At 30.0% G+C, this 14760-nt stretch overlaps 2 protein-coding genes across 4 annotated transcripts; one reads left to right on the top strand and one right to left on the bottom strand.

Annotated features, from left to right (window-relative positions):
* The first annotated feature begins 38 nt into the window (after positions 1-38).
* Positions 39-7346, top strand: LOC143340565 (uncharacterized). Of its 2 annotated transcripts, XM_076762700.1 has the most exons (15): positions 563-696; positions 762-895; positions 1000-1101; positions 1187-1311; positions 1389-1572; positions 1652-1755; positions 1833-1949; positions 2165-2280; positions 2388-2436; positions 2599-2781; positions 2871-3117; positions 3238-4251; positions 5303-5469; positions 5728-5887; positions 5993-7346. In XM_076762700.1, the coding sequence occupies exons 1-15, from the start codon at positions 600-602 to the stop codon at positions 7154-7156; spliced, it is 3963 nt and encodes a 1320-aa protein (XP_076618815.1). In that variant the 5' UTR covers positions 563-599; the 3' UTR covers positions 7157-7346. The 2 variants fall into 2 exon arrangements, with proteins under 2 accessions (XP_076618816.1, XP_076618815.1); XM_076762701.1 differs by having other exon boundaries at positions 39-566; positions 762-1101.
* A 286-nt stretch (positions 7347-7632) lies between these two features.
* On the bottom strand, positions 7633-14735 carry Gluprors (Glutamyl-prolyl-tRNA synthetase). Of its 2 annotated transcripts, XR_013079464.1 has the most exons (14): positions 14343-14735; positions 13812-13994; positions 13315-13727; positions 12887-13238; positions 12629-12800; positions 12136-12537; positions 11608-12061; positions 11280-11525; positions 9858-11192; positions 9148-9549; positions 8682-9073; positions 8449-8592; positions 8120-8353; positions 7633-7698 (listed from the first exon to the last, which is right to left on the bottom strand). XR_013079464.1 is itself a non-coding variant. In XM_076762699.1 (13 exons), the coding sequence occupies exons 1-13, from the start codon at positions 14383-14385 to the stop codon at positions 8188-8190; spliced, it is 4704 nt and encodes a 1567-aa protein (XP_076618814.1). In that variant the 5' UTR covers positions 14386-14735; the 3' UTR covers positions 8054-8187. The 2 variants fall into 2 exon arrangements, 1 of the variants encoding a protein (XP_076618814.1); XM_076762699.1 differs by lacking the exon at positions 7633-7698 and having other exon boundaries at positions 8054-8353.
* Positions 14736-14760: the final 25 nt, after the last annotated feature.

Raw genomic sequence — 14760 nt, 5'->3', positions numbered from 1 at the left:
TATGTTACCTATCAGTATTTGGTAGTTTATGATTTCCCGTAGGAGAAGAGTAGTTGTTCATGCTTTTTGCTGGAAACTTCAATTAATCAGTTGAATATAATGAAGTTCTACTCGTTAAATTTGAAAAATATGTGGATACAAAATCTGTATCATAGTTAAAATACATGTATTTTTCTTAGAAATTGCATTTGGTGTCATCTCTTATAAATGATTTTCCCGCGCAGTGTTATTTTGAAAGTAACGACTTTTAATTAAGTGATAAATAAGCGATTCCATCGTCAAACAGTAACCTATTGAAATTTAGAAATTATCATTTCTATGTAGATTAGCTGACTGTGTTATTTATAAAGAAATGTTGTTTTAATTACGTTAAATGTCGTATCTAATTAGCATCATTATGACTATTCGTTTCGCCGACATCCTACAAATCGCAATATTAACATAAGCATTGCGATCGAAATTTTGTTGAACATGTATTCATAAAGAAAAAAGTTTATACAATAATTTTAATATATAATTTCCGTCAAAGTCTATCACGACATTACGAAAAAACACTCAAAAAATTCGTACGTATTAATGATTGTTTTACTTATTTACACATGTTTAGTATTATGAATATGTACTGTTGTTTTACCAATCAAACGCACAGATATTCTTATTATAACACAATGTTATATATTGTATCATGCTTTACATGTATATTAAGTATTAGTTTTTAATGTATTTTATTTGTAAATTCATTATGTGATGGATTTTTTTAGTAGATACAATGTCGAAGCGTAATAAATTACCTAGCAGTAGAATTTGCTGTTTCTGTGGGTTATCAGAAGACAATGAACTAGAGTTTGGAAAGTTCTACAAACATGGTGATATCGTTACCCATTATTATTGCTTGGTATAAACTTTACAACACAATTTACATATAAATAAAAATTTAGATAAAAATTTGGACAGTGTAGCATGTATACAAGTGTTTTAAATATGTTTAACAATTTATAGCTTCTATCATCAAACATGGAACAAAAAGGAAGAGATAACGAAGGTATTTTAGGGTTTTTAGCATCAGATATACGTAAAGAACTTCGTAGAGGAAAAAGATTGGTAAATAATTGTGTAAACATAACTAGAAAAATGGAGAAAAAAACTCAAATTGTCATAATTGAAATGTATGTTTTTATTTTTTAAGGTATGTTCGTATTGTAAGAAAAATGGTGCTACTTTAGGATGTTGTAATACCAAATGTAAACGAATATTTCATTATCCTTGTGGGCTAAGGGCTGGAACCTTAAATCAGTTCTTTGGTGAATTTAGGTAAATAGTTTTCAATTCGTCTTTTGTTTAAAGTTTAATTTTTTCAGAAATGTAAATATTATGTCATAATCGTTTAGGTCATTTTGTAAACACCATAGACCAAAACAGAAAATAGATCCTCAGATAAAAAACGAATTGGCAAACACCAGTGATACGAAATGTTACATTTGTTATGATAGTGTAAACTCTGGTGATATAGTTAATACCATATGGGCACCGTGTTGTAAAAAAAATGCATGGTTTCATAGAAAATGTGTTCAAGTAAGAAAACAATGTAAATTGTTTGATTTTTTGAAGCACATAAAGATGCATATTAAAAAGTACAAACATTTTGTTTTAGCAACTTGCTGTGAGTGCTGGTTATTTTTTTAAGTGTCCCTTGTGTAATGATAAGATAACATTTCAAAAAGCAATGCTAGAGTTTGGTATTTTCGTTCCTAGTCAGTAAGTGAAAAATTAAGTTTGTATATTTTATATTGTATGAATCAAGAGTAATGATTAATAAGATAATTCTTTTTCAGAGATGCTTCTTGGGAACTTGAGCCAAATGCGTTTCAGGAACTTTTACATAGACATGATCGTTGTGATGCTCCAATATGTCTCTGTCCTAAAGGTAGAAAATATACAAGTTTTAATGCGTAAGTGAAAATATGCTCTACGTTTTGTATGAGGTGTTCTGTAACTGGTGGTACAACTGGAAAGTAGTAAGGGATAAAAAATAAGTTGAAACATAATTCATGTAGTATCGTCCTCTTTCCAGTTGTACTTTGTGTATATAGAAACAAGCATCCTATACGATCAAACAGGACATTTTTTATTTCTTTTATTACATTTTAAAAATATATTTGGATAGAAAGTGGGAGTTGGCACTTTGTCGAAATTGTGGTTCCCAAGGAATTCATATGGCTTGTGGACAGCTAAAATGGGCGAATCCTGTTTGGGAATGTTTAGACTGTATATCTATACTAGGTAAGTAATAAATGAATAGCACATTTTTTATTAATAAAACTTACCAATAAACTTAATTAGAAATGAATTTTCTGTTAACGTTTTATTATATTTTTCCTTTTTTGTAGGTAAATCCATGGAAACTACCAATTCAAATTCAACTGGAAGTACATTACAGTATGTATTGATTTATTTTCGACTATTTATTAATTTTAAGTAATTAAGATTATTAAAATATTAATACGAAATTGAAACAGTAAATACATTAGTAGTTTTCAAGTCTGGATATGATAGGAAATTTATTTTTAAAACTTGTTATATTTAAAACTGTTTGATTAGGAATGATTCTGACTCTGAAGATAGTGAAAGTGATATTTCTGTTGGAAAAGAGTCACCTGTACCACTTACGTCAAATGTACCAGTTCCTAGTTCTACATCGTATATGTCTACTATGAAACAACGTCCTGGTCCACAGACATTCAAAATAAAACAGCAACTTAAAGCAGCTAGGGAATTGCAAATGTTATTATAAGTTCATAATTACTACAATTTAAGTACATTATGTTGAAGTTTTTAATGTGTAAAAAAAAGCATATTTCTTTGTTAACCAGGATGCAATTGAGCAACAGTAGTAAGCAGGGAACTAGTGTAAAAAAAGGTACAATGTTAAATTTCATGCATCCAGAGGAATCTACAAGTACTAAAGAAACTTCTATGACTAAATCAGAATTATTAAAAAATGAAGTATTCCACAAATGCAGTCAACCTGTTAATTTATTGACTGAATATTCCAAGTCATTATCAGCTACATCAAGTGATAATGTAATCATGCTTGATAGCGATGACGATGTTATAGAGGTAATATGTAAGGTCATTTAAATATTCCCCGTTAATTAAATTGTTCTATTAAGTATATAAAATACAACAATGGTGTCATGTATTTATATGTTCATAATGATACTTGCATATATTTTATAGATTGTTAATGACAATACGCTAGACGATACACTAATTATCCCTAGTGTTAATGGAACTGAAACAAAGAATTTATCTTCATCTAAGAATAATACCACAGAAGTAAAAGAAAATTGTATAATACGAAATTATGGTCTGCTTACAGTAGGGAAATTAGTACAAGAAAATAATTTGAAGCAAAATTATGATAATAATTTCTTGACGAGTAACTTGAATGTTACTGCAGATGTTTCAAAGGAACACGTTTTACAAGGTGTTGTAAAATCTGATATTTTAGATGAAACGATACAGCTGAACCAAGAAACTGAACATAAATCTATTGACATTTTTTCAAAAATCAAAATTACAAATGTAATGTCTTTGACGCCTGAAGAATTTGAAAATGTATCACCTGCCGTGGAAGAACAAAAGAACAACAATATTGAGTGCTCGAGATCAGAAAATAGTAATGAATTGTTAAATAATAATTCAGTGTCTCAGTCTTTACTCTCACAAAGTGATTGTTTGGTATCACGTTTAAAAAGAAAATTTGACTATACTGTAATGAATCCAACAACTTCGCCCGAAGAGGTGTCTAAAAAAATAAGAAGAGACCTCAATACGCACAAAGAAGAGCAACAGTCTCTTGTATTTAAAAATACTATAAATACTGAAAGCTCGGTTGCGTCTGTAAATAATGTTTCAACCTCTACGTTTGCCAAAAATGATCTACAAATTGACAATAATAAAAAAAATGAAACTTCGGCAGCTGTATCTAATATAATAAACGGAGATCGGTCACACATGCAGATCATACAGTCTTGTGATACGAATAATTATGCAGTAAATGAACATACCTATAATACAGAACACTCTATGGTGGGAAAGGGCATATCATGTGATGTAAGTGCTATACCTACAAATTCATCAGAATATAAGAAAAAAGTCAAGAATAATGTTACAAATGCATGTAATGAATATGCGGATAAAACGAATGCAATACCCAAAAATAGGAAAATTGAAAAATACCCAAGAAACGTAAGTAATATGTTTTGCCTATTTCATGTTGAAAGTGAATGCAATAATATTAATATGAAATATTTTTTATATATTATTTGCACGAAAAGGTATAGAAGTATTGAATTTTAATCACTTTGCTCTGTACCCTGTGCAATATATTATATGTAAATGTGAATAATGTTATAAAATTAAAATTAGAATTATTAACCCTTAAATTGTTTGCTCTGTTAAGATGCACGTTTTTTATGTAATACACCATTTCTTTTATTTTCATATACTTTAGTTAGATAGTATTATTGAGTTATTCCATGTGTAGTTTTTCAAAATTGTTTGGACGGAAAAGAAATAAGAACAGATGTAATATAATTGAGAATGAAATTAAAAAAATTTAATTTATTTGTGTCTTGAATATATATGAAACAGAAGTCACGTTATTTATGGAATGACCTAATATGTATATCATGAAGAAGATACTGCACTTATTTCTAGTACTTTAGTTAATTAATACAAATAAATGTAAACACAATTGTTATATACTGCAGTTTAAGGGTTAATTTCTTGAAAAGTAGGGTACGGGGATATTGGTATCACCAATTTGTTTAACAAATAATATGTATTACTTGTCAAATTATGGAAACAAACATAAATATGTATAGCATAAACAAGTATAGTTTACTAATAAACATTTTTAATGAAGATTTAGGTCCTCTTTAGTATAAGCAATTGCATGAGCAATATTTGGCTTCAAGAAGAATTTAAAAAAAAAGATTATAACTGATACTGATGAACATACTAGTGCAACAAAGATGAAATAAAAGAATCTTGGTCGTTGGTACATGATCCAATCGTGTTTCATTATTAGAGTTGATGTTCAGTTTTTCTTACTAATATGAACTGCAAATTTGGTGGTTTGACCTTGCAGGTCAAATGCTATATTTATGTAATCTATTGTATTAAAGAGGACTTGGATTTTTTATGAAAACGTTTGTTATTAAGTTATACTTGTTTATGCTATTCGTGTTCATTTCCCCGTACCTTCTCTTGAATGTATAACTTGGAATTCTAACAGTGTGACGGGGATGCAGGCACCAGTCCTGCTGCTAAATCAGGATATAAAAGCTTCACAAAGGCTACAAGAATCGATACAGAAGAATGTATCAAATTGGATCACTTCCAGTCACAATCGGATAAATCACACAGATCGGATCAGCGGAAATCAGAAAACGATACGGAGATGTAAGTAATAGAAATGGTATTTAACACAACTAAACATGTGTGTAACACTCGAAACTGTTCAACATTTATCCGGAACATTTTTTTATATCATGAATATATTCTAAGATTTTCGCATGGATTAATTTAAATTGATCAATCTGTATATATTAAATTGTATGCTTTTTTTTATATTCTCATACGGATAAAAAATATTTGGTAAGTAATTTAAAAACTTAAATCGTACATTGCGAATATATAAAGAATTTCTATGAATTGTAGGGCAACCATTTCAATACATAGGACATCAAATGCCACGTACAACGATGTTTTCTACGAAAGAAGGAACAGAAACACTGAATATAATTACTCTCGATTAATACCGGAATACGTACGTTTACGTGACCTAAAGTTTCGTGTATATAATACGAATAATTTACAGGTAGCACAATATTTTCATTGTATATATATTTATTATCATTATTTATATAGGGTATATACGAGGTATTTATACCAGATAATTATATGTTTTATAATTGTTATGCAGATGACTTTATACAATAAGTTTTCTGTAAATATTAATATGGAAAATACAACAAATACGAAAAAGAACACTAAATTCGATGCATCTATACGAAAGGCTGTTCAACAAAAAGTTTTTAAAATGCAAGGTGAAACTTCTTCAAATTTTAAATCAGAAGATGTTTTACATCGACTTTCGCCGGTCTGTAATAAAGACAAGAGCAAGTACGGTGCGCTTATTAATGATCAATCCGAAAACTATCGTGATGATGCAAAAGAGAATCTAGATCCAATAATAGCACCTTGTAAAAGTATTACAGATGAATTAGTTACGAGTACAACTTTAATTACAAATAATTCAATTATTTCTACGAACAGTAATAATCAAAGTCAAGATGGAAATTCAACGCATTTTGCATACAACGCGTCTAAAGTGATCGAAGAGGATAATAAATGGCGTAATCGAGAGAATTTAGTTAATAACGTTAATATGGTTGACAACGCTGAGAGTACTTTTGATGTAGAAGAACATATTAATGTAACATCATATGCGACTACACATTCTACTGAAAAATATTTTAGAAATAGTAGCGATATAATGCAAAATATTCAAAGTTTAAATACTGATCATATAACAAGTAGTATAGCCGGAAAGCGTAGCGTCAAAGTAGGTATAAGAAACGATTCTTTTGATTCCACGAAATTGGTTCAACATACATTGTGTTTTGAAGATCATATAAACTGCAAAACGGAGAATAAAACCAGAAATATGATCGAAACATGCTTCAAGATAAGTATTGATTTAAAAAAGATAAAAAACTTCATCGATGATAATCCAGATTTATTCTTTACATGCAAAAAAGAGAGTGACGAACGATGTCTCGAAGAAGTAGATCGTTTAAAGGGACGTAATGATATAGCAGAAAGAATTAATATATCAACAAAACATGTTAAACATTCAGCAATAGATGAATCAAACCGTTTTGAGAATCTTACATTAAGCTTGCCGATAAATAAAGTAGTAGAATTGAAAAATCAAACAAATGAAGATAATAAAAAAATTGAAGATACGATAACTATAGAAAATGTACTACAAGGCTCAAGACGTAGTAAAAGTTCATCGTTTAATAATCAAAAACGTGATTTACAGCGTTGTCATTTAGAAAAACAATATATTTTAAATAGGTAACGTAATATAAATATGTATGTATATAGAATAAATATATTTAAAATTTCTAAAAGTATTAGTCTAAACAAGTCATTGGAAAAAACTGCATTTATAAAAATTAGTAACATATAATAATAAGTATAAAATTTTTGTACGTAGTATCTACAATTTTAGTAATATTACAACTATTTGTCTAACTTGTAAAAACGCACGTGCGTATATATAAATGTAATTAATTTACTGTATTATTATTTTGAAAAATACTATAATTAGTTATTGTACTTTTTCAATAGTAAATGGAAAAAATTGTCCGTATATCCTCATACAATAAACATTCAATTCTACATATATGAAATTGAATTTTTGACACTATGGTATCGCGTCTGCATATGCTACGGATTTTCTTTTTACCGAATATTTTGATTCAGTCTAAATCTTACTTACCACGCCAGTACTGTTACATAAGTATAGCAAATATCGTCCCAGTTTCGATAATGGTTTAGTTACTCGGGAATTGTTGCGGCGTACAGGAAAAAGAGGCTCGTGAAGACGATGAAATTCATCTTTATTAATTATGGTATTAAATATATCATAAATTAATTCTTAATGCTTTGAATATTGCATACATTTTTTAAATAGTTGTAATTACTAATTTAATACTGAATTTACAAACATCGATTGCACATGTTCTTATTGGAGAACTCGTCACGTTGACAGGTTCCGCAAATCTAGTTTTTTAAAATAGTTTAAAGACTTTTAATGTAAATTTTTAGAAAGAAACCTATTTGTTATTCAATAAAGAAATAACTTTGAAAAATAGAACTTTAAAACTAGCTTTATATAGTATTAATTTTAAGTTCAAAAGATATAATTAAATGGTAATTATGAAGTACATAAAAAATGTTGCAAACCAACAGATAAATAAGAAAGTGAATATATTATATTTATTTGAAATATAATACATTTTTCACTGAAATTATATACCAAAATTGTCTCCTTTGAAGTCATCTTCGGGTGTGTTAATTATTTTAAATTTTTGTCATTAAAGGGGTCTAATAACTGCGACCAAAAAGCGTATAAAATTTTGGTTTGTTCTGGCAACTGGGATAAATGCAGTTTTGTGTATCAAGTGGTTTCGATGTGCTTGGTTGTTCAAATGGTATGCAAAGACTTTTTGCACCCATTGACAATGTTTCAGGTTCTTCTCCTGTATCCTCCCTACAGATATAAAGAAATAAATACATATAAACACAAACACGCGCCGTAAAACCATTTCAGTAAATATTACTAATGTAACAATTTGTTTTGGATACCGTGCGCTATCAGCTTTAATGTTATCTTCACACGAACAGTCTCCACAAAACGGTGATAGCAGCATGTTCTTCTTATTGAGTTCTGTACAAAAGTCACTCCAATTGTCTACACATTTGATATGCTCATTTAAATTTATTCTTGCTCTGTTAAAAAGAATTTATATCAACGAATTAAGTAATTATTAATTATTAACGATTGTACATACATAAAACCTTTTTATAAAAATACGTACTTGGAAAATAGACTTGATTGTATATTAGTCAATACCGTATGTAATGTTGTAAGCACTTTTAATCTATCAACTTCAATTCTTTCGGAAGTATCTCTGCGTACAAATGTGACTTGATTCTTTAATAAGTCTTTTGGACCTAATTCGATTCTAACAGGTACACCTTTCAATTCCCAGTCGTTAAATTTCCAGCCTGGAGTACGATTTTTACGATAATCAGCTTTTACTCTGAGCGTCTTATCCGTCGACAATTCATGAAATAATGCGTTGCATTCCTTAAACAACAATTCTCTTTCTTGAGATGTTGTATTTGCTGTGATACCACACGGTACTATGATAGCTTGAATACAAGCTACATTTGGTGGTAGTACTAAACCTTTATCATCTCCGTGAACCTATGAGTAAAATATAAAGCTTTTTGAATATTTTTATGCTGAATATTTTTATGTTAAGACAAAGGAATATATACCATTATCATAACTCCAATTGTTCGAGTCGTTAAGCCCCATGAATTTTGATACACGAATGTCTTCTCGTCTCCTTCTACGGCACCCTCTAATTGTATATTAAACATTTTAGAAAAATTTTGCCCAAGGTGGTGACTCGTTCCTCCTTGTATCGCACGACCGTTCGTTGGGATAAAAGCCTCGACCGTGGTGGTATAATCGCCACCGGCAAACTTTTCTTTTTCAGTTTTACGACCTTTAACAACAGGAACTGCTAATAAGTCTTCGTATACTTTGGCGTACAAATTTAAAATTGTCATTACTTCTTCATCTGCCTCGGCTTTAGTGGCAAAAGCGGTATGGCCTTCCTGCCATAAAAATTCTCTCGTACGTAAGAACGGTTTAGGGTCTTTGAATTCCCATCTCTGTAATAAAATACGGCGAATATTTGTTATTACATTGGTATTTTTAATCACAAACCAATAACTTTTTAAATTTAATGTTTAAGGTTCAAGAAACGAAAAAATCGACTCAGTTAAGGAAAAAGGTTCCAGGAACGTGAACTCTTATTTTCTCCATCACACCATTACTTTTATTGAACGAAATTTTCATCCAAGCATCCAAACTGTCGGTCAAAGCTAGAAAAATTTCCTTCAACGGAGTAACTGACGATAGGTTTTCCAAGTCGATTCTTTCGCTTGCTGTACTTCGGTCAATTTCATTTAACACCTACCACTATGTTATTCCATTGATTAAGTTTTAGAGGTAACTCGACACCTGATTTTAACCATTTGGCATAGGCCGGGTACATTACAGTTTCCGATGTCGGTCTTATAGCAATAGGTTCTGCTAAATCTGATTCTCCACACTTTGTGACCCATGCGACTTCAGGTGCAAAATCTGTTATGTGAGTTTGTTCTTTCTCTAATACTGAACGTGTAACAAAAATAGGAAAATAACATTCTTGGACGCCTAATTCTGTTATTTCTTTATCAACGTATTCCTTTATTATTTTCCATATAGCAAAACTCCATGGACGAAGTATATAACAGCCTGATACGTCGTAGTATTCAATCATACCACTTTTAGTAATAATTTGAGAATACCATTTAAAGAAATTTTCTTCTTTCTTTGCTTCTATTCCTAATCTCGTTCCAGTTTTTTCAGTATCTGTATCTTTTATACTTTTGGCTTTAACTATTTCTTTGTTCAAATCATTCTTCTGTTTTCCAGTCTTAGAAGTATCTTCTTTTTTCTTCTTTTTAGATATCGTATCAGACTGTTGGGATTTTTTATCAATTAATGCTTTATTTCCCTGTTTCTGTATGCTTTCTGAGAGTTTATCGACATTAATTTCTTTTTTATTTACATTAGTTGCTGGAGTAGTACACGGTTTCCATTCTTCGCCAGTTGCAGCTTTGAAATCACTTTTCAATTTTAAAAGTAACTTTACTTCTTGATCGATTATATCTTTTTTTGCTTTCGAAGCTTTTATCTGCCTTACTTTGTTTCCTTGTTTCTCTATTTCCTTGGATATTTGTTCACTATTAATTGTTATATCAGTCGATGCTTTTTGAGGTCCTGGTGGCATAACAGTACTCGACGAATTCGAGTCCTGATCAGTCGTACATTTGTAATCTGCTTGCAGAGCAAGAACCTTTTCTACTTTCTTTTCTTTTTTTAATTCTGTCAATACATTTTTATTTTCTGTATCTACCCAATCAGTGCCTGTCTTATTTTTATATTCTGTCTTTAAATTAGAAAGACGTTGCATTTCTTGATTTATCTTTAGCTGTAGTTCTTTGACTTTACTTTCTTGCTGTGTAATGTCTTCGGATAATCTTTTTTTGCCAGAATTTATGGACGTCGTTTCTGGCGTTTTATCTAAAGCCATTCCTGGTACCCAATCTGTTCCAGTACACGTTTTATAATCAGCCTTTAAATTCAGAAGAACTTTTACTTCTGCATCAATTGTAACTTTATCTGCTTTTTTGGATTTTAAATTACGTACTTTTTCACCTTGACCAATAATAAGTTTATTCAGTAGATTTGCATTTTGCACCGTATCCTACAATATAATAATATTAATAATACAGACATTGTAACACACACACATCATTAATTTACGATTATGAAATTATGAAATCGTGCATACATTTTTTTGAGAGGATTCTTTCGTAGAAATTATTGGTGTAGCAGTATCCATTGATGCAGATTTTGCTGTGTTTACAGAATGCCCATCTGGTATATGAAATAAAATTAAAGGCTGTTCCCTGGAAGAAAATGGACTGGCTGGCGCATAGGGTACATCGCATCGAAAGAATCCTTTCCTTTGTAATTGAATTATTTCTCCTTCTTTCACACGTTTCAATTCCACTTCTCCAAGCATTTGTACCTCCGTCTAAAATATTTATAGATTTTGTAATATCAATTTATATTACATAATAGTACATTTATAACCACTGTAAAAATCGAAAACTTACTCTTGTATTCTTTGCAACAAAATTTGTGAAAATATCATTCTTTCCCAAAACTGGTTTATTTATAATATGATCAAAGTAAACAGCATAACATGAAATTGGTTTAACCGTATTAATATCACTGTCAGTTTTATCAGAAGGTATTGCCAACCATGTGATTTTCAATGTATTTTTATAATCATTATTCTCTAAATTTAATTGTGCTAACACTTTCTTAACAACACCGTTCTCCTTTTCAACTTTGTTTATCATTATGTTGCCCCAATTAATAAAGGTTGTATTTTGACCTTCGACTAGCACATCTGCATCATCTCTTTCTATGTACAATAATGAGCTTGTTAACACTTGTTTAGTACCTTTTAATGAATCTTTTGGATGATTCTGAACAGTCATCCAGCCTTCTTTCGCATTATCTATATATACTGGTACAAGTTTATCATAATCCATAGCAGTATACCTAAAAAAAGCGATCGTTGTGCAAATGATTTTTATATTTCTATATAAATAATGATGTTTTATGTTATGGCATACCTAGTAGCAATGGGATCAATTACTTTTTTATTAAATGCCCATATTTTGTCCCACTCCATAAAAACGACAGATCGTGAACTACCTTGAGCAATTATAAACTGCTTTAATCCCTCAACAGTCATTCCTCTTCTTAAAATTCCTCTTACTGTTGGGAAACGCGGATCATCCCACCCATCGACTAAACCTTTATCAACAAACCAAGTTAATTTTCTTTTAGACAAAACTGTGTTAACCATGTTCAAGCGAGAGTATTCCCATATATATGGACGTTTCAATCCCAGGGCATCGATTATCCAATAAAATTGAACATCTCTGTCGTGATATTCTGTTGTACGTAACGTATGTGTAACATTTTCAATGGCATCAACAATAGGACAAGCAAAATCATATGTTGGATACACCCTACCGAGAAAAGAACATGTTTTGTATCAAATTTGAAAGAAAATCTGTGCATCTATTTATTTCTTCAAAGCTTTAGATATCTAATAGATACTTGTATTTTGTTCCTGTTCGAGGATGTGGCTCTGGTTTACATCTATAAATTGTTGGATCTCGTAAACATCCATTTGCTGATTCATAATCAATTTTTGCTCTGACACAACATTCCTGACCTTTGGAAGTACCCTGTTGCATTTCATTCCATATTTCAAGATTTTTTTCAACAGCTAAAACAATAAACGCAAAATACATTTCTAATTAGTTGTTTTTTTTTTTCATTCAGATATTTAGAGATATTAATTTCTTAACTTACAATTATTTCTATTTGATGACATCAATTTCTGATCACGTTGTTCCTTCATTATTTCAGCAGGAGTGTCATCCACATATGCTTTTCCTTCTTTTATTAATTTAGTACAGTAGTCCAGCATTATATCAAAGTAATCAGAAGAATGTGTAAATCGATCTGGTTTGATTTGCAGTAGTTTTAAATCTTCTAGAATAGCTTTTTCAAATTCTACATTTTCTTTTGCAGGATTTGTATCATCAAATCTCATAATAAGTTGCCCTTTAAATGCTTCTGCATAATACTGATTCAACAAAGCTGCCTTGGCATGACCAATATGCAGGTAACCACTTGCCTCTGGTGGAAAACGTACTACAACCTATTATAAAAGTAAATAAAATTATAAAAATATTCTTCAAAATGTAAAAGTACCGTTACCAATATGAATTACTCACTTTACCCATTTCTGCTCCAGGTAACTCAATGAATTTCCCTTCTTGCTTTCTTTGTCCAGTTTGTTTCTTGGCAATTTTTTCAGATTGCAAATCATTTGAAACAGACATTTTGGCATTCTTTTTAATCAAGGACAATACCTCTACAACAGCAGGCAATGAAAGTATCTGTTTATACCATCTACTTATGTTGGCAAATTGTTTCTCAAACTTTGGAGAAAATTTCTTATCCAAAAGAACACAAAATACATGGATATCGGCTAATGTTAATTTTTTTGAGACCAACCAAGTGGTTGTCATTAATGCATTATCTAAATATTGCAGTGCACTCTCCTTTAATGGGAGAGATTCTAAAAATCCAATTGTAAAAGACAACCAATGATCAACTTCAGTTTTTTCACGAGGATTGACACCACCTAAGTTAAGTATATAATAGAAACAAATGATAAATTATGATTTAAATACATGAAATTAGATATATTAAGTATATATAAACTTACCATAAAGATCTGTATGTGTAGTTCTAGCAAAGTAACGACCAACATCATTGCTCCTTTCTCCTAACACTTTACCTTGGCTATCTGTCAATTGGACATTTCCATTGCCTTTCCAATCGTTGCACCAAACTATCTCGATTGTTTCTTTATTTCGAGATTTAACTACTTCTGCTACTATCAGTGCATCTGTATGAATTAAAAACACATCTATTAATATTATTATATATTAAAAGTACATTAATAATCTTTGAAATACAGGATATTTCATCATTCGAACACGACATTTTATTTAAATTTACATCAGACTTCTTAACATATGCAACATATTAACATATTCAAAATACATTCTACAATAGATATTCATCATTGTCGATATACATGTGCAAAGAAATAAGGTAGAATCAAAATCGCTTGTAAGAAAAGCAATATTGTATGTTTCACTTTAGTTAGCAAATGTTTTCAATGTTTGTTTAAAAAATTATTACTAATGTCACCATAAATTTCGAAATCCACATATATTATATCGTAACTTACCTATTGGAGGATTTCTTGGATTAATTGTAAGCTTATAAATCATTTTTATACGTTAAAATTCAGTTTAAATACTGAAATTCATAAATATGTTCATCCACGTAGGTTAAAATCGCCTATCCATGTGCTCGATTGTACCGGATCCTATCTGATCGTGTTCAGTTTTGAATAGATATATGTATGACGAGTTTTCTGTATAATATCACTAATTTTTACAACAGAAATCAATTCTTAGAATTTTCAAGTACTTGAAAATTTTTTAAATATTGTAGTTATCTTTATCGTTTCAATTCTAATATAATAATATGAAATTATAAGCCTAAATTTACACTAATCATTGAAATACTGATACAATAATTATTATTATACCAAATAAACGGAAACAAATCAGCTATGCTATATTACTGTAATCTCTAATTTT

The sequence above is a fragment of the Colletes latitarsis genome, chromosome 3 (assembly GCF_051014445.1).
Source record: "Colletes latitarsis isolate SP2378_abdomen chromosome 3, iyColLati1, whole genome shotgun sequence".
Taxonomy (NCBI): domain Eukaryota; kingdom Metazoa; phylum Arthropoda; class Insecta; order Hymenoptera; family Colletidae; genus Colletes; species Colletes latitarsis.
Note: the sequence above shows the minus strand (reverse complement) of the source record. Positions and strands in the feature narration are given on the sequence as shown.